The 19,864-nt window shown below is 53.3% G+C and overlaps 1 protein-coding gene across 4 annotated transcripts in view; it reads left to right on the top strand.

Annotated features, from left to right (window-relative positions):
* Positions 1-19,864, top strand: part of RAPGEF4 (Rap guanine nucleotide exchange factor 4) — a 79,987-nt gene that overhangs the window by 52,067 nt on the left and 8,056 nt on the right. For 3 of the 4 annotated variants that reach the window (XM_078604664.1, XM_078604663.1, XM_078604661.1), the window contains 16 exons: positions 1,240-1,311; positions 3,459-3,565; positions 3,840-3,961; positions 5,133-5,316; positions 9,682-9,766; positions 10,365-10,425; positions 10,839-10,915; positions 11,993-12,139; positions 13,021-13,136; positions 13,672-13,760; positions 14,605-14,683; positions 15,908-16,064; positions 16,219-16,307; positions 16,421-16,457; positions 16,703-16,778; positions 17,424-17,570. In XM_078604664.1, coding sequence (XP_078460790.1) covers positions 1,240-1,311; positions 3,459-3,565; positions 3,840-3,961; positions 5,133-5,316; positions 9,682-9,766; positions 10,365-10,425; positions 10,839-10,915; positions 11,993-12,139; positions 13,021-13,136; positions 13,672-13,760; positions 14,605-14,683; positions 15,908-16,064; positions 16,219-16,307; positions 16,421-16,457; positions 16,703-16,778; positions 17,424-17,570 — 1,645 coding nt within the window. The remainder of the gene's footprint in view (positions 1-1,239; positions 1,312-3,458; positions 3,566-3,839; positions 3,962-5,132; positions 5,317-9,681; positions 9,767-10,364; positions 10,426-10,838; positions 10,916-11,992; positions 12,140-13,020; positions 13,137-13,671; positions 13,761-14,604; positions 14,684-15,907; positions 16,065-16,218; positions 16,308-16,420; positions 16,458-16,702; positions 16,779-17,423; positions 17,571-19,864) is intronic. The other variant, XM_078604665.1, reaches the window with a different exon arrangement.

Below are 19,864 nucleotides of genomic sequence, written 5' to 3'. Positions count from 1 at the left end.
GTGTGGCGGGTTTTAACGACACATTTATATATTTACGCGATTTAACCCAAAACACTTCTATGGATAGTCCACTTAATTAACTTTGTATTTATAGTAAAATATCGGTTTAAACATACAAGCATTGCATTTAACGAAATACATTTGTTAAGTAACCATGAAATAAACAATAAACCATCACAGTACTGACAACAATTTGTAACTGCACATGCCTTTTTACAATAATAAATAATAACAAAATGTGAGCAGTTATTTTGAATTAAAGCAATGAAGTGCAGTGAAAAGTAGATTTCAAAATGATGACGATTTTCCACTTTACAACATTGTAGTAGAATAGGAATTCCGACCGATACAACGCATTGACGTCCGCTTGTGTAACAATGCAAAATTCAAGAGAAACGAAGATTTACTGGTGGGAAGTGTAGCGCTGTCCAGCTGGGAATTCGGGCACAGTTTTACGGTGGACTAATTCTCATTCCATATTGCTGCGTCGTGAGAGAGACGGTGACGACGATAGCTCAGGGAGGCCCTCATCCAACCGTGGATTGACCGTGGCCGATGACGATCTCGGAGATGTGCGGGAGTGAGAAAGGAGCTCTTTAAGAGAACTCGGTTGGAGCGGCAATAACGAGAGCGGCGAGTAAATGGAGCATTCGTAGATTCACAGAGGCAAAAGATTAAAGCTTTATTTGGGCAGCAGCGAAGCCTCGCGATCACCGTAATGGTCTCGGCAAAGCCCGTTGCGCATTCGTCACTTGCGTTCAGCTTCCCTGCGGAAGCGGGCCTGTGCACATGCACGGTCACCTGGCCCTTGAACGCGATGCATGCGCTGCTGGAACCGAGCCCTCCTCGCGTGACGTTGGAAACACCTGCCAGGTGCCGGCAACCTCCAAGCCTGACCGTGTCAGGCGGCAGAGCCGTAAACACGTCACCTGAGCTGCTGTGTTGTGACTCACGGCCGTGGTGCTTACGGTTGCCACTCTTTGGAACACTAAACCTGCAGTGGTATTTGCAGGCGCCTCTTTACAAACGCTTCCTATTGCTTATTCAATTACTCGCCACGTAATTTAATTGACAGTTCCGTTCGTTTGCCACGTACTGTAATTCATTGTATTCGGTGCACGTCTGTGTTTTGTTGTTCAAAGTTTGATTGATTTTAATGGGGTTTTTTTGCTTTCGTTCTGTTGCATTGTTTGCCATGCATGCATATTCCGTTTTTTGTATTTTTTTGTTTTGTTCCAGACTCCTATAATAGAGACCACAGTCTCCCACCGGCCATTAAAACCTCTGGGCCAGGTTTCGCTCATGAGCCAGGTAACCCCCCCCCCCACCCCTTCTGTTTGCTCGCCACACACACCACACGCACCGCGGCACTGGATGGACGTGAACCTTGACCTTCTCCCACGGGGTTTGTGTTCCAGCCGTAGAGCGTGCAGGCTGTGCAGTTGCATCAGCGGCCGTGAGCTGGAGGGGTGCGCCCAGGCACCAAGCCACAAACATTGCTGGCAAATTGTACAGGGGGCCCCATATGTCATTCCTTGCATCAGGGCCTATGCCAATTACACTGCACCACGCAATGAAGGAGACATGCAGAAATATAATACAGTGGTTGCAGCGTAACCAGATGCAATGAAATCGACGGGTTTTTTTCTCCGTAGATGCAATAATTAAAGACACTGACAAATTTGTCCATTTCTATCTCAAACACAATGGTGACTAATGGAGGTATAAAATACAACAATAGTGATTTACAGCCTTTCGTCAATCTACTGCTGAGTGAAGGCTTCCCCACACTCTTCGGTCATGGAGGTTTGTTTGACCATTCATCATCACACTGGTTGGCAAAGGGGGGCCCAGGACAATTTCAGAAATCGCTCACCATTGACTTTATTCATGGCCGGGAATGGAACTCAGTTCGCTGAGTTCATAGCTCTGTGATTAACCAATCTGCCACCACTCCACGGTAAAACACACACACTCTACCTATCGTTGGATTCATCATGCAGTGTGCTAACCACGGTGCCAGCACTCTACCCGAGTAGAAGTGTAAGCTGCCTTAACTCAGCTGGCTTGCACTATGGGAGGGTGGGATGAGCGGACCTCATTGCCAGCGCTGTGCACTGACATCCAGATCCTAGCACAGAGATTCTTTCATTCCAGTCCACCGTGCTTCACGTTGACTCAAGGCTGTTATCCCATGTGCCTCTGGAGCACGTGACGTGCACACTCGGTGATTGTAAAATCGTATCGCTCGCAATAGCAGTTTCATATAATTCTAGATTTGAAGTTTTCGTGACTGCAAGGATTCATACTCTTTCGTTTTTGCGGTAAAGTCACGGAGGTAAAAATTAAAATTAATTAAATCGTGATTTAATTTATTTTATTTTTTTACCTACATGACTTTAACGAAAAAACCAAAGAGTACAGTTTCATATAGCCCATACCGCAACATTGTGTCGGTCAGGAATCCATTGGCGTGGGTTGCTATGTGCAGCTTCACACAACGCATATAATTGACCACAACACGTGACACAAAATATCCACGTGTTGTTATTGTTGTCAGTGTCTGTGCGTGGATATTGCTACTGAATTCCACAGTCAGCTGACCTTGTTACGTGACAAGTACCGGACTCTGTGAAGCTCTGTGTCAGGCCAACATGAAATGCAATGTGGTGTACGTTGACATTGTTGGAATTAACCTCTTTGCCTTTTGCAATGCTAAAAGTATAATGGGTCATTGTTTCAGTGGGTGAAACTGTATTGCCTGAAGACAGATTAACTCTTCAAATGGTTGCATGGTTGCATCCCAGTTCACGGTGATATTTGATCATAGTCCATCTTTGCACATGGCGACTGACATTTGCATCAGGATCAACAGCAGTGCCATGATCCCTGCTGAGTAGCCATCCTGGTGCAATAGGAAATTCGCTCGCTCTATGATATTGTTCGGTCATCGGCAGTCCAGCAGAGACGTTTGGCTTTCAAGGCCCACTTCAGTCGCATATGCTTGATGCTGCCACGTCCTGTATGGTACACGGTCCTGTCATTCCGTTACTGAGCAGCACCGCTCAATTGGTATTTACTCTTGGGGCGCGTGCATGCGTAAGCACAATTTTAATCAAGATCAAGTTTCCAATAGCTACGTCTCAAGGCAATGATAATTAAATCCTGACGAGAACAGCCATCGCAACACAAAACGTAGTTCTGGCCGGAACGCAACTAGATTTAACAAGAACATGTCGGCTCGCTACATATTTCTCTTTTTTATTAGTTGGTCACATAAGACACTACAAAATGGCCACAGGAGTAGTAAGCCGGTGGTCTGCGTAACACCGACTGAGGGGACTTCAGTGCACGCAGCCCACACCTGCGCGCGTGTCGTTAAAGTCTGATCGCGACGTCGCGTTCACGCGGAAAAAAACCCCACGAGCGATGTTAACACGACGCCGGTTGGTTCGCAGGTCCCCTCGGAGAAGATCCTCCACGCTGGTGTCGTCCTGAGGAACGTGATCCTGAGCAGGGCCTCTCACATGATCAGGGACCGCAAGTACCACCTGAAAACCTACAGGTGCGTCCGAGCTCAACATCCGATGACCTATTATATTTAGAAAAGTGCGTTCAGGGTATTTAGCTGCTGTACATTTGCACGTGACGAGCCACTTCGTTGAGCTTTCATTTGTGGCCAGGTCGCTTCTGAAAAAGAGTTATATAGCTCAGTGGGCCTTACCTGGCAAAATAAAAAATCGTAAAATAAAGAGTCCATAATACTTGCCCCAACAGCCTGTTGTTAAAGGCTACACGGGGGATCTTAATTTGTGTTGGTGTGCGTGCGTGTGGGACAGGCGGTGCTGCGTGGGGGCCGAGCTCGTCGACTGGCTCATGCAGCAGAGTCCGAGCGTGCACGCGCGCACCCAGGCCGTCGCCATGTGGCAGGTTCTGCTGGAGGAGGGTGTCCTCAATCACGGTAATGGCCGTCGCAGTCGTTGCCGGGGCGGTGTAGCCGAGGTGGCGCGCGCGTAAGGGGGCGGTCAAGCGCCAATCGAGTGCGCCGACAGTGGCGGCAGCAGCATCGTCGTCGTCGTTGCAATTGCACCGGCGTGCTGGGCTATTGAAGAGACAGGAAATTGGACAGCCGGGTGACATTTTAAGTCTCTTTCACCAGGGCCCCACTGTGTGTAGAGGCTGTGAGTGGGAGGAGGGAAACCCCCGTTTCTTGTTGATCACCGATCAAAAAGATCAACAAGAAAAAGGTTTTTTTTCTTAAGTGCTCTCCACTATTTTACTACGGCCACGCGTACTTCATTGGTGATTTTTCACAAATGACATTTATGCAGTGAGGAATTCCAAACATGTCTGGCGAGGAATGAATTACAGGAGACCCTTGAATATCGCCGGGAGGAGGGGGAAAGAGGTTACGTTCTTGTAAAGTACCATGAAAGGCAAAAACCGCGATATTCAATACTTAAGCCTGACCTAAAAATAATGGGCTTAGGTACACGGCAACCAAAAATAGACACATCACATTTAAAATGAGTACTGTGCTGTGCCAAACAGACTAAAAACTAAATGATTGAAATGAACGCGTAAAATCCCAATACAAAAAACATTCCTAGACAATAAATAGGATAATAAATACTTGACTTACCAATGATGATGATCCAAAGCGCATGTGTGTGTGTGTGTGTGTCCACGAGTTGGGAACGGTAGTGCAACGATTAGCACGCTGCGTTACGAACCCAGCGACCTGAGTACGAGTCCCGGTTATGCCCAACACCAGTGACTATCTGAATCGGTCCTGGGGCTCCTCTAGGTTGACTCAGCCTCAAATGAGTACCTGTGCGGTGTTTAAACATCGCCACTCGGGAGATAAAGGCGGCCGGGCGTGGTGCTGGCCACCCACCCCCTCGAGTGCCTGTCCAGCCTTCATAGGTGCTCGCTAACAGCACTTGCCCCAACGGTCTGTTAATAGGCTATACAATGTATCTATTTCTTTGTCTCTTAGTGTCCATGTCATTTATGGTTGGCTTGCACAGCTCCTTGTTGAGGTTCGTCCGTGCAAACAAGTGCCTCCGCTAAAATGAATCGACCGGCGTCGAAGTTTTTTTGCTCCGTGTCCCGTGTCGTCTCTCACGCAGTCGACCAGGAGCAGAACTTCCAGGACAAGCTGCTCTTTTACCGCTTCCTGGAGGACGAGGCGGAGACGCCGCTGTTCCCCCTGGTGGACGAGCTGCGCGAGAGCGAGGAGGAGCTGCAGGAGACGCTCATCCTCCTGTCGCAGCTCGGCCCCGACGCCCTCATGAGGATGATCCTGCGCAAGCCGTGAGTCACAACAACAACAACCGCAACAACCGCCGTTCACCACGGCACTTGTGCCAAGCCATGCGCACGTTAAGGCCACGTGAAGTATCGAACGGACCCGCCTGCAGGAGGTCACGGGGCAGACCCAGGTGCCATGGGCTGACTGACTGAGGTGACTCGGTCAGTGCTCGTGAGTCACGGGCGCAGCGCCACACGCTCGGCGTGTGTATGTGTGCGCGTGTGGGGAGCAGTGGCGCGACGGTTGGCGCGCTGCGCTATGAACCCAGCGACCCGAGTTCGATTCCTGCTCACGGTCAACGACGACGACGACTATTTGAACCAGTTATGGGCCTCCCCTACTTCGACTCAGCCTCAAATGAGTACCTGGCAAAGGCGGCCGGGCATGGTGCTGGCCACCCACCCCCGTGTGTGCCTTCTGAGCCTTTATAGGTGCTGGCTAACAGCACTTACTCCCAAGAGTCTGTTAAGGCTATAGGGGGATCTTTGTCTTTGTTGAGGAGCACAGCTGGTGCATCTGCCAGTCATCTCAGTCAGTCAACCCATGGGACTTGAGTCCGTCCCGTTACATCCCACCAGCAAGCCTTTCGACATTTCACGTAGCCCCAAATGCACCAAGCCTGGCACAAGCGCTGTGGTGACGTCACCGCCACTTCGTGGTGAATGGCGGTTGTTGTGTGGAGTGTCAAGATCTGGACACAGTCCCAACATTGAGTTTTGCTGGCGGGCAAGGCTGCGTCGGCTGGGTCATGTCGCCCGCATCCCCGGACACCGCATGGCCAAGCAGCTTCTCTTTGGCCTAACTGGACAGCCAACGGACTAGAGGAGAGATGGAGTTGATGCTGTGCAGAAAGACGTGGCACTAATTGGACTTGCAGATGACTGGTAGCAGCGGACGTTGCTTGGCATTTGGAGGCCGTCGCCCTCCAACAAGAACGGAGTGCAGAGAAGCAACGAGTGGGAGCACCGTGTGGCTAAAATGCAGCCATTTGGCACAGTAGGGAGCACAAGTGGTGCATCTGCCAGTCTTCCCCGTCAGTAACCCCATAAAAAAACCTGGGTCTCTCCTGTGACCTCCTGTCAGCAAGCCATTGACACTTCACGGGGCCACAAAGTGCACCTAGCCTGGCACAAGCGCTGTGGTAACGACACTAAGTGGCAAAGGTCGTTGTTGTGTGGAGTGTATGGTGTGTGGAGTGTATAATGCGTGGAGCGTATTTATGTGGGGTGTGCCGTGTGTGTGGATTGTAAAGCATGTGTGTGGTGTTTGTGGCGTGTGTGTGTGTGGTGTATAGAGTGTGTGCGTGGCGTGTTTGTATGGCGTGTGTGTGGCATATAGTGCGTGTGTGTGACGTGTAGGGCGTGTGTGTGTAGCGTGTGTGTGGTTTTGTTGTCCCCATAACAATGTGGCCTCGTGCTGTGCCACTAACCACCAAATTACTCTCTTTGAACGCACTCCTTACTGTTACTGAGTTAGGCTGTTTGTGACGATTGCACCGCATGACTGATGCGATCTTTATCATTGCTCTAGCACGTGCACTCTCGTGACTGATGCACTCGAATTTACCGACGCACGCTTTGACGAGCGATCAACATCGTCATCAACCATGATCAACTTGAAGGATAGGGTTAGAGGGGTTAATGTTCATCTGGAGGGGTTAGGGTTAGAGCCGTTCATTTTCATCTGGAGGTCTTAGGGTTAGATGGGGTTCATGTTAATCTGGAGCGGTTATAGCGGTTCGTGTTGATATGGGGAGGGGTGCAGGTTCGAACGGTCCGTCTAGCATCTGCACACAGCCTGTTCCCATTGCTCCGTCTCCATGGTCGACGTCCTATTGGGCCCCCCACCATCCCTTATAGCCATGCCGAGTCCCGCGCGAGCCCACTCCACTCTTCTCAACGGCCAAATAAAAATTGCTCTCGCCCGCCAATGTTTTCTAATCCCAACGCGCCAATTAATTTGTCGTATACTCTTCGCCTTCTGCCGATCTCTGGTCTCTAGCACTGGTGAGACAAGTCCAAAAAGAAGGCCGTCTCTGGCGTAGGCCAATCGGTTTCAAAGGCAACGCATATATATTATCGGAGCGTGTTTGTTCACACGTTTTGCCACAAGCACATGTGGTTCATGCAGTGTGTGGCGGATTGGGAGCGAGGACGAGCGAGTTTGTTGTTGTTTCCGAGAGCTGAGAGCTTGAGCTGCCGGGTGTGAACGCCTTGTCTTGGAACAGCGGCCTTCACAGGTGCTCGCTGGCAGCATGTTCCTGGCAGACGGGGATGTTTCCTGTTTTGCACCCAGAATCGGGATATCCAGCTACCCGAGTGACACTGTGCGGTTGGAGTGCAAACTGCAAAACTCGACACTTGACACTAACCTGTTTGTGTCTCAGTCCATGAGACACTTTTATATATATATATCTTTTATATAAGAAAACAAACTGTCAAATTAACATTGTGTTGGATTATTTCATGCCAAGCAACTTTTTACATCAATTACGAATGTACAATTTTATTTACACATAATTTTGTTTATATATATAAAATTGACAATGTTGCATGGCAGGATCAGTGGCAGATCCGAGGGAGTTGGGGTAGGGGGGGTGTGTTTAAATATTTACCAGAGAAAATACGTGGAATGTTGTTTATATATATACATACACACATTAATGCAAACCCATATTTAAAAAGCTAAAACTATCGGGACCACCCCCCTTGGAACATGCGCAGGACCGTGGTAGATGGAGACACATTAGGGAGGCCTTCAGCCAGCAGTGGATTGATCATGACTTGTGATGACATTGACAAAATCCATGGAGAGTATCACCGAAAACATATTTTTGTCCTCATCAACCAGTTTTTCTTGTGTTTAGATTGTTGGCCCCCCACCCACGCACCTCCGATTAGCACGGTTGGATGCGTACAGTGCAAAAGAAGTTCAACATACATACACGGATTACATAAAACTCTCTGACATATGGATGACAGCCGGAGCCAGTGTGTCACGCTGTGTAATGTCCAGGCAGAGGCGATCACGCTTGATGATGATGCCGCTGACACTGCCGCTGCCTGGAGGAATAACCGTGTGGCTATTTCCGTGAAGAAACGGATTTCGGGCTGTGGAGTCTTTCATTAGCGAAGGGGACATTGATCGCCCTTGAGCGGAGGCCGTGCGGTCGGGGAGGGTGTTCTTCTGCCGACTCTTCCCCGTGCACGTGCTGCAACTGATTTGCATTGAGCATTCGGGGGCAGCTGTTCTCTGCGACGGCGAATGAAACCCGCGCGCGCGAGTCTTGGACGACCGTTAGGGGGTGGTGGGGCTGGCAGCGTTACGAATGTACACCCCTGTGTATCGGTGTATCTGGCTATTTATCGGTGCTCTGCGTGCAAGAACAAAACGCCCACAATGCACACGTTCTCAATCGTTGCTGTCTCTCTCTCTGTCTGTTCCTCCTCCTCCGTGTGCTCAATCCACGCTGTCGCTATTTTTCCCTTCCTGCCCCCCCTTGACTGGAAAAAACTTCCCCTCCACATTAAACAGCCACCTTCACTCGCTCGCTTTTGCTCCTCACTAAAAACTCTCTTATTGTTCTCTAGCTCACCCCACGACCCCTTAATCTCCTCCTCAAAACCACCACCCTCACTGTTCCCCCTTCATATTCGCATTACATCGCTATCACTCACTAAACCCCATTCATTCAATCCATTCATCATCATTCCTGTCATTAATTTCGCCTTCACCGAATTCACGCATCACAGATTTTCCCACTGTTTCCTCTCATCTACTTCTTTCACCTTATCTCCACCATTACATTCACCGTTTGAGACGAGGCTCAAAAGAAAGCTGTCTCTGGTGTGGAACGATCAGTTTCAAGGACAATGCACATACTGTCAGAGTGCGTTTTTTTGTTTGCATTCTGACCACAAGCATTGTGGTTAATGCAGACATGATTCCTTGTAAAAAAGTTTCAGTTTGGTGTTTTAACATCTTAACACCTGTTTTTTGTTGCCAGAAAAAATTGGGAAAACCCCTATTATGACGCGTACTGCTGTTAATTATTCGTAAAGTGCCTTCGTTAAGGCGCTATATAAATTCCGTTAAGATAAGATAAGATATCGTCAGATATCGTCAGATCTCGGAAGCGAAGCAGTATATTTCAGCCTGGATATGCAGTTGGATGAATGGGTGACTGCCATCCACAGAAGATCTGTTGCCGTCTTGAGCCCACTCGAACCAAACGTGGTCAACTAACGTCCTGCTTGCCCAAACAACATGGGCAAGCCTGCGTCCAGCAGTGGATTGGCACAAGGGCATGGGTGTCCTGCAATACAGGACGGTCTCTGAGTGAGCGTGGTTGTTTCTGACCGATGCAGACCCGGTCAGCGGGGGCCGGACGACCTGGAGATAATTTACGAGGAGCTTCTTCACATCAAGGCCCTCTCCCATCTCTCCATCACGGTGAGTGCACAGATCCGACTCCTGCTCAAGTTTAGCAGAAGACTCGATGGATGGAAAACAATGTATGTCTACCCGGAGCAATGTTTACGTGCATTAGCTTAGCGGTACAAGGCAGCATTGACACTCGACTCTTAGTGATGCTTCACATTTAGGTTATTCGAGCAAAAGCAGCATTGAGGTATATGCATGAGTGTTTGTGTTTTGTATTGCTGTGAATTAAACGAATTGAATGCAAAATCTGTAACTACTTAAGAAACCGTGCCATTGACACTATGAGAATCCAGACAACCCACGAGTGCTGAGGTTTCTTTACAAAATGAGTCACGCGGTCCAGTGTGAACGGGGGTTAGAGTTCAACTTGAAGGATAGGGTTAGAGGGGTTAATGTTCATCTGGAGGGGTTAGTGTTAGATGGGGTTCGTGTTCATCTGGAGGGGTTAGTGTTAGATGGGGTTCGTGTTCATCTGGAGGGGTTAGGGTTAGAGCAATTCGTGTTCATCTGGAGGGGTTAGGGTTCGAGCGGTTCGTGTTGATATGGAGGTGCTGCCGCACTGCGCTGTTTCACCGTCCGGCGCGTGTGTGCGATGTCGTGGGTGCAGGTGAGGCGGGAGCTGGCCAGCGTACTGATCTTTGAATCCCACGCCAAAGCTGGCACCATCTGTAAGTGGCCACGCGCGTCCCTCCAAGCAATTATTTAACCCACTAAGTGGCAGTTTTCTTTTTTTCTTTTCACTTTTAAATGCGTTATTTAATTCCCCATACTTCACCTTGACACCAAATGAGGAGATTGTTGTGACTCCCGTTAATCTGACTTGATCTGCATTTTTTAAAACTGTTATTCAGTTTCTACAGATGTTTGCATCCAAATTCCATCTTTGGAAGCATGACATGAATACGTTTACAGTTCAAGTAAACCAACCAACAGAATGTCTTTGTCAATGTTTCTCGTCCATATTTGCTGGCAGGTAACACGCACAGATTATAAACACTTCTGGACGCTCCGCTTTACTTGATTTAAATTGAAGGGTGCGCGATTGCTCGCAATGACTCGCGGTTGCATTTGCCCTCTGCAGTGTTTAACCAGGGCGAGGAGGGCACCTCGTGGTACATCATCCTCAAGGGCTCCGTCAACGTCGTCATCTATGGAAAGGTAATGGAGCTGCAGGTGCAGAGCAGCCCTCCCTTCTCAAGCCTGCGCCACTTAACCCTAACCCGTTTGCGTCTCAATCCATGAGACACTTTTATTTATGGTATATATATATAATTTATAATAATAATTAAACACAGTAGAATTAACATTGTGTCGGATTAAGTAATGTTAAACATCTCTTTTACATCAATTACGAATGTAAAATATAATTTAGATATGCAACAATATATATAATATTGAGAATGTTGCATGGCAGAATCACTGGCAGATCCTAGGATGTTGGGGGAGGAGGGGGTGGGGGTGATGGGGGTGATTTCCCCCCCCCTACCCCTGAAACTGTGGAAATTGGCGCGTTGCACTTCTGTGCACTTGAGGGTCACTGCAGGCGATCGTGAAACGCGAGCCTCCCTCCTGTGTTCGACCATCTCTGTGGCCACCGTCCGTTCTCATGGTTTTAAGGAAGCCGCAACTTCACTGGCCACAGAGGCCTCCGTTTTGTTCACAGTGGAGCATTTCTGGAAGGATGTTTGTGTGAACGAGGAGATGAGTGTCAGGGTGGCAGAGAAGAGCGTGCGTGAGTCTGCGCTTCGTGAGTGTCCAGCCTCTACGGGTGCCGTGGTGGCGAGATGTTAACTACCTCGCCTGATATACAGCAGGTTGTGGGTTCGATCCTGACCCTGATGCCTGTATACTTGGAGTTTGCTTGTTTTCTCTCCCCGTGGTCACGTGGAGTTGTCTTCGGGTCCTCCGGTTTTTTCCTCCGCATTTAGAAACATGCATTTAAGAGTATTTGGCTGCTATGAAATTTCCACTTGGTAAGCCACTTCGTTGGACTATCATTTGTGGCCACGTCGCTTCTGAAAAAGAGCTATACAGCTCAGTGGGCTTACTCGGTAAAAAAAAAAATATATAGTTTTGCAGCTTCCCAAACACCCATCTCACTCCAGGCTGTCTCCTGTAAGTCTGCCGAATCCGGTAAAGGCTGACGTCTCCTGTAAGGCGCGGCCCCGTGAGGTGTGTGGGGTACGGCGGTGGGTGGATTACCGAGGCGTGTCCGTGGTGGTGTGTGTGTCGCAGGGCGTTGTGTGCACGCTCCACGAAGGCGATGATTTTGGAAAGCTGGCCCTGGTGAACGACGCTCCTCGGGCGGCCTCCATTGTCCTGCGAGAAGACAACTGCCACTTCCTCCGTGTGGACAAAGAGGACTTTAACCGAATCCTGCGAGTATGTTTCGCTTTGCAGCCAAACTCTGGGGGCGATTTAAAGTGCAGAGATCTGGGCTACAGGGGGTGGCAGGGGATGAGGGCTCTGGCCTCGGATGAATGGTATTAATAAGCATTAACACCATTCATCATTCGTGCAATGAGCCAATTTTAATATTGGTATCAATACCACGGCGATGGGTACGTAGCTAGACATTTATTAATTACTTGAGATCGATTCTTACACCCATAATACATACATAAACTTAAGCATTTCATAATTATCTATTTATTATTAATGACAATTATATCCCACTAATACGCTGCTACTTTTGGTTAATGACGCAAACAAAACTATGCAAACGAGATGAAAATAAATGAGAAATGATACAAATTACTCGCTAGAGGTGAGTCGCCAAGATAATTGATTCTCGTTTTGAATTATGACCCCAAATCGTGACAATAGCATCACTGGGAGGAGGAGGAGGGCAGAATGGTTCCATGTCCACAGTGATTACGAGCCGTTCGCCTAACGGTACGGCAACCATCAAAAACAAAGTTCCTCCATATATAGCCTTAACAAACTGTTGGGGCAAGTGTTTTTATCGAGCTTCTATGAAGACCGGCACGGCACACGAGGGGGTGGGTGGTGGCCAGCATAATGCCTTGCCACCTTTGTCTCCCCAATGGCGATGTTTACACATCGCACAACGTACTCATGAGAGGCTGAGTCAACCTAGGGGAGGCCCAGAATCCGGTTAAGAGATTCGGCACTTGTGTTGGCCATGGGCGAAAATGGAAACTTGGGTCATCGAGTTAGCGTAGTGCAGCTCGTTACTCAGTGCGCTACGCTAACCGTTGCGACCATCACCACCGTGTGCCCCCCCTCGCCCCTCCCTGCAGGATGTGGAGGCCAACACGGTGCGGCTCAAGGAGCACGGCCAAGACGTCCTGGTGCTCGAGAAGATCCCGTCGGGGGGCAGGGTGGCCCTGCAGGGCGGTTCCCAGGTGCACTACAAGTAAGCCCTGCTGCCCGGCCCAGATGCACCCATCCTCACATTGCAGCAAACTCAACGCCGTTGGGCATTCACACGCGCAACCAACATCAAGTTTGTATTTTGAAATGTGAATCGTTCCATGCCCACACAGCGAACACGAGCCGTTCACCTAGCGGTGCGGCGACCACCAAAGACACAGATCCCGAATTCGACTTTGGTCTGTTGATTCCGAATGTTAAACATCATTGTCATGGCGACGATTCTCAATGTTTCAATATCCCTGTCTACGCTGAAGAGGCAAATGTGAGCCGCGATGCTTGTGAACTTTTCGCCGTGACGCTGTTGGACCCCAGCTGCTGACCACCCGCCGGCTCCGGTGGCGTAACTACCGGGTGCGCAGGCGGTGCAACTGCACCGTGGGGCCCATGGGCCAGAGGGGCCCACGGGCTGGGCTCTGAAGAGGGAGGGGATATTGAACAAGAGGCCCCATTTCATTCCATGCGCCAGGGCCCAGGCGAGCTACTGAACGGCGCTCGTGTCTTTCTCACGCCACCAGGTACTCGGTGATGTCCGGGACCCCCGACAAGATCCTCGAGCACCTGCTGGAGACGATGCGGCCCGACACCAAGTTCGATGACACGAAGGGTAAGCCGCCTCCCCGACCAGCGCGCTCCATCGCTTCTAAAACCCAACGCCGCAGTCGACCGTTTGTAATCCGTTTGAAGGCATTGTACGTGGAGTTTCACACGTAGGCTTTCGCGACCAATATCATCAATCTTGATTTGAAGCTTTCGTGACTGCAGGAATCCATACTCTTTGGTTCTTTCGGTAAAGTCACGCAGGTATAAAATTAATAGATCACGACACCTGATGACGATTGCTTGTGTTGTGATCGAAACGTCGTGATCTATTATTTTTATACTTATGTGACTTAACCGACAGAACCAAAGAGTAATATCATCAGTAATACAGGTTTTTTTTGGGGTAGATTGCGATCTCACCCAAAAAAAAATCTGTATTATGGATTGTACGTGAATTATCATCATCATCATCATCATTCTCACGACCCATGGGGCAGATAGCCCGTATGTGTCCACTGCACATTTCGTCATTTTTTCCACTTTCCTCACTCTTGTGGCAGTGTGCTCAAGAAGTGCAACATCTCTTTGCACCAATCTCGTCAAGCCATTCTCTATGAGGTCTACCTTTCTTTCCGGCTCCTACCATTACTTGAACAATGCCACCGAATGACATTATCTAATGGAAATAGACCGATAAGACACAACTGCGACTTGGTATCCACTGGGATTCATCTAACTCGGGTCGCTTGTGTTCCCTTAAAGTCTGTGCGGTCCCGTTGGGATCACGTGAGCCGCTCTTGTGCAATGCGCGCACACGGCACACACGCTCGCGCATCGTGTCACGGGTTTCCTCCCGGCCCCTCGCTCTGCGTGGAGATTGATGGCAGCCCCGTCGTGTTTCCTCGCAGAAACCTTCCTGGGAGACTTCCTGCTCACCCACGTGGCGTTCATGCCGAGCAGCCAGCTGTGCCCCGCTCTCATGGGACAATATCCTGCCCTGCCGCGCAAGCGCACACACACGCGCGTCACGAACAACGACGATGGCGGGCGCGCTAGCAGGCCTGGCGTCCAAGAGAGGCGTCCGTCCCGAACGCTTAGCTCGGATTAATGGCACGCTGCCGATGCTGAATCGCGGCGGCTTCTTTGAAATCAATTTTAAGTTGACTGAACGACGCAGCTGCTTTAGAGGTTCCGTCAATGAATGGGGGGGGGCATCTTAACGCATGGAGAGGCGAGACATATCCATCGAAGCAACCGCTGTCGCCCGCTGTTCGCATTCATACACGAGCCGTGCTCGCACTTGCACCTGCAGCGCGTGCATGGGCGGAGTTTACAGGGGTGGGGGGGGGTACAGGGGGCAATGCCCCGCCCAAACTGGGCACCTTTATTAAATATTATTTTTAGTAGTTTATAATACATTTATTTATATAATGTAAATTTCTTTATGAAATGCACCCACGATTCCTAATGTGAGGGACAAAGCGAACTTCTTCCTCCCCCCCCCCCCAAATATAGAAGTCAAAATCCACCAATGAGCGCGCTTGTATCACATTTGTACACAGCGTCGAAATCCCTCTTTACACACAACGCTCTGCACTCGCTGCTGATTGAGCGTTGGCGTTTTAAACATCCTCCACGGTGAAGACCCTCCGCCTGATCGGCGCCGTCAACGCCTGGGATTGCACGCGCTAAGCCAAGCTGCGTGGAATGAAGACCGATGTAGCCACCGGTCTCCTGCACACCCTCGTGTGACGTCGCCGTCCGGCGTTATCGGAGCACCGGCACGGACGCCATTGATCTTTGTTAATTGCCCACGTGGTTTGTGCTCTGCTGCCGCGATCACAGCTCCCGTCCTCGTTGGATGTCTGACACGATTCTCGGTAATGTCACCGCGGCAGGGTTTTTTCTCCGCCGCCGCGCCGCCTGGCTCCACGGTGCGTTCTCCGGATCGTGCCCGCGTGTTTTTCGGCGTGACGTCCCGCGTTTCGCCCCACGCGCCGGGGAACGTCTAAACAAAACGCCGCCGTTCGACATCTCGGAATGCTTGCCAAACTCCAGCCGCCGGCCACCGGGCGGTGTACGGCCGGCCAATTCTCCGAGCGTGGGCGACGGCAAACCGAACGCGACGTGCGACGGCCGCGCGCGCGTCGCGTTCGGCGAGACACCGCGAGCAGGGGGCTCCCGTGCGTGTCCTTGACGAGGCCGCCGCACGTACCACGCCGAGTCGACGCGGTCGCAGGGCTCGGAGCAGGAGAAGGCCGACTACTCGCTGAGCACCAAGCGGCGCGTCGTGCGGCTCGTGCTGCAGTGGGCGACCGTTTACGCGGAGCTCCTCCATGAGGACGTCGCCGCCACCGCCTTCCTCGAGGTTCCAGCTGCTCACGCACACGTACACGCGCACGTACACGCACATGTACACACGCACGTACACGCGTGTACACACACACTCGCACATGTACACGCGTGTGGTGTGAGTGGAGGTGAGGGTACTGAGCGAGCGAGGTGTGCCTCTGATTCTGCAGGAGTTCCACATCTCAGTGCTGGATGACGCACGTTTGCATCCCAGCCTCAAGGAAGACCTGACCGAGCTGGAGAAACTCAAAGCCAGGACGTGAGCACGGCCGAGCAAAGGCCTAAACACGACAGCACATGTCCGCGTGTTGTTTTAGTCGTTGTGATGTTTTTATGCATTTCTGTTAACGAAGTTACGTACTTGCTTTTCAGTTTATCGAACGGCATCCAAAACAAGTCCACGCCGAAGGCAAGTGTCTTCACTGACCCATGCGTATGTGCACGAACGACTGAAATACTTGATACTTCAGCGATGCGCGGTGTTACGGAATAAACAAAAAATGTCATCATTGGCCTCCGTGGGTCTCGCGATGCCACGTTCTCTCCCGTGTACCCCTGTGCACCGCGGAGTTGAGGGGAGCGGCGGGGATACGAGTTTTTTTCCCGCACTCCACATTCATGTCTGCCCTCCCCGCGCCCCCCGCCCCCCCACAGAAACGTCTCCTGCGGCAGTTCAGCATTGGAGAGGAGCGTCTGCAGAAGTGTCAGCCCATCCGAGGGACTGATGAGAGTGAGCAGTGCCCCACACGCAGCCGTCATCAACACACCACCGGCGCCTGTGTCGTGCGTCGCGCGTGCCAGATTGCCGAGTGTCGGAAAACGCGCCTCGCGTCGTCGGAAACGTCCCCGGTAGAAGAGACTCAAAATTTGATGTTGCAGGGCTTAAAGACGCACAGGTGGGGTAAAGTTTTTTTCCGCAAAATGAAATATCAAAAGAGACCACAGGCAATTGGGACCTGGATATTATAGTGCCCTTTCAAAGAGTGTTTGTTCAAGATTGCGCCCGTTACCTGCTGCGATGAGAAACATGATTATTTTATCCCGGTTTAAATATGAAAGGGGCCTTAATGGAGTGTCCAAGCCATTTTATTTGCTACATGATATGCAATTACTGTGGAAGTCTCTGACGTTCGGTGCACAATTTCAGGACTATATATATATATAAAACCCTACTATCTTGAGTGCACTAAGTGTGCATCATGAAGATGATTATAGGATGACACTACTGCTGCTTGACCCCCCCCCCCCCCCCCACATCTCTCTACGTGCTCATGCCTCTTGCACTCCCGCGCACGCGTACACAGCGCGCAGCGTTTAAACCGTTGCCTCCCTCTGTGCGCCCCACTCCACCCGCACCGCCCCGGTTGACGTGCAGTCCTCTTCAAGGTCTACTGCACGGACCACACCTACATGACGATCCGGGTGCCGATGGCCGCCACCGTGAGGGAGGCGATAGCGCCGACGACCGACAAGCTGGGCGCCGCCGAGGAGCTGGTGCTCGTCAAAGTCAGCTCTGCCGGCGGTGAGACGGCGAGACGGGGCACGTGCACGGAGGGGGATCCCCTCTCTTTAAATAATACGCACGTGCACCCCCACACCCCCACACCCCCACACCCCCCACCTCCACACCCCCACCTCCACACCCCCACCACCCCCCACCCCCCACACCCACACCCCCACACCCACACACCCCCCACACCCCCCCACACCCCCCACACCCCCACACACCCCCACCCCCCCCCCCCACCCCCACACCCACACACCCCCACCCCACACCCCCCACCCCCCACACCCCACACCCCCACACCCCCCCACCCCCCACACCCCCCACACCTCCACCCCCACACCCCCCACCCCCACACCCCACACCCCCACACCCCCACCCCCACACCCCCACACCCCCACCCCCACACCCCCACACCCCCACACCCCCACACCCCCACCCCACACCCCCCACCCCCACACCCCCACACCCCCACACCCCCCACACCCCCCCACCTCCACACCCCCACACCCCCACACCCCCCACACCCCCACACCCCCCACCTCCACACCCCCACACCCCCACACCCCCACACCCCCCCCCCACACCCCCCACACCCCCACCTCCACACCCCCACCCCCCACACCCCCACACCCCACACACCCCCCACACCCCCCCACCCCCCACACCCACACACCCCCCCACACCCCCCACCCCCCACACCCCCCACACCCCCACCCCACACCCCCACACCCCACACCCCACCCCACACCCCCACCCCCACACCCCCCACCCCCACACCCCCACACCCCCCACCCCACACCCCCCCACACCCCACACCACCCCCACCCCCACACCCCACCCCCCCCCACACCCCCACCACCCCACACCCCCCCACACCCCCACCCCCACCACCCCACCCCCACCCCACACCCCCACCCCCACACCCCCACCTCCACACCCCTACACCCCCACACCCCCCACACCCCACACCCCCACACCCCCACACCCCCCACCCCCCCCACACCCCCACCCCCACACCCCCACACCCCCACCCCCACACCCCACACACCCCCACCTCCACACCCACACACCTCCACACCCCCACACCCCCACACCCCCACACCCACACACCCCCCACACCCCCCACACACCCACCCACACACCCCCACACCCCCACACCACCCCCACACACCCCCCACCCCCACACTCCACCCACACACCCCCCACACCCCCACACACCCCCCACCCCCCCATACCCCACCCCCACACCCACACACCCCCACCCTCACACCCCCCACCCCCACACCCACACACCCCCACACCCCCCACCTCCACACCCCCACACCCCCCACACCCACACACCCCCACACCCCCCACACCCCCCACCTCCACACCCCCCACCCCCACACCCCACACCCCCCACACCCCCCACCCCCACACCCCCACACCTCCACCTCCACACCCCCACACCCCACACCCACACACCCCCACACCCCCACCTCCACACCCCCACACCCCCACACCCCCACACCCCCACCTCCACACACCCCACCCCCACACCCACACACCCCCACACCCCCACCCCCACACCCCCACCCCCACCTCCACACCCCACCCCCACACCCCCACCTCCACACCCCCACACCCCCACACCCCCACCCCCACACCCCCACCCCCACACCCACACACCCCACACACCCCCACCTCCACACCCCCCACACCCCCACACCCCCACACCCCCACCTCCACACCCCCACACCCCCACACCCCCCACACCCACACACCCCCACACCCCCACACCCCCACCCCCACACCCCCACCCCCACACCCCCACACCCCCACACCTCCACCTCCACACCCCCACACCCCACACCCACACACCCCCCACACCCCCACCTCCACACCCCCACACCCCCACACCCCCCACCTCCACACCCACACCCCCACACCCCCCACACCCCCACACCCCACACCCACACACCCCCACACCCCCACACCCCCCACACACCCACCCACACACCCCACACACCCCCACACACCCCCACCCCCATACCCCACCCCCACACCCCACACACCCCCCACCCTCACACCCCCACCCCCACACCCACACACCCCCACACCCCACCCCCACACCCCCACACCCCCACACCCCACACCCCCACACCCCCACCTCACCACACCCCACCCCCCACACCCCCACCCACACACCCCCACACCCCCACACCCCCCACACCCCCACACCCCCCACACCCACACACCCCCACACCCCACCACCCCCCACCCCCCACCCCCACATCCCCACACCCCCACCTCCACACCCCCACACCCCC

The sequence above is a fragment of the Lampetra planeri genome, chromosome 2 (genome assembly GCF_965212315.1).
Source record: "Lampetra planeri chromosome 2, kcLamPlan1.2.h2, whole genome shotgun sequence".
In the NCBI taxonomy this organism is placed as follows: Eukaryota; Metazoa; Chordata; class Hyperoartia; order Petromyzontiformes; family Petromyzontidae; genus Lampetra; species Lampetra planeri.
The sequence above is the reverse complement of the archived record's forward strand: the minus strand, read 5'-3'. Positions and strand labels throughout refer to the sequence as shown.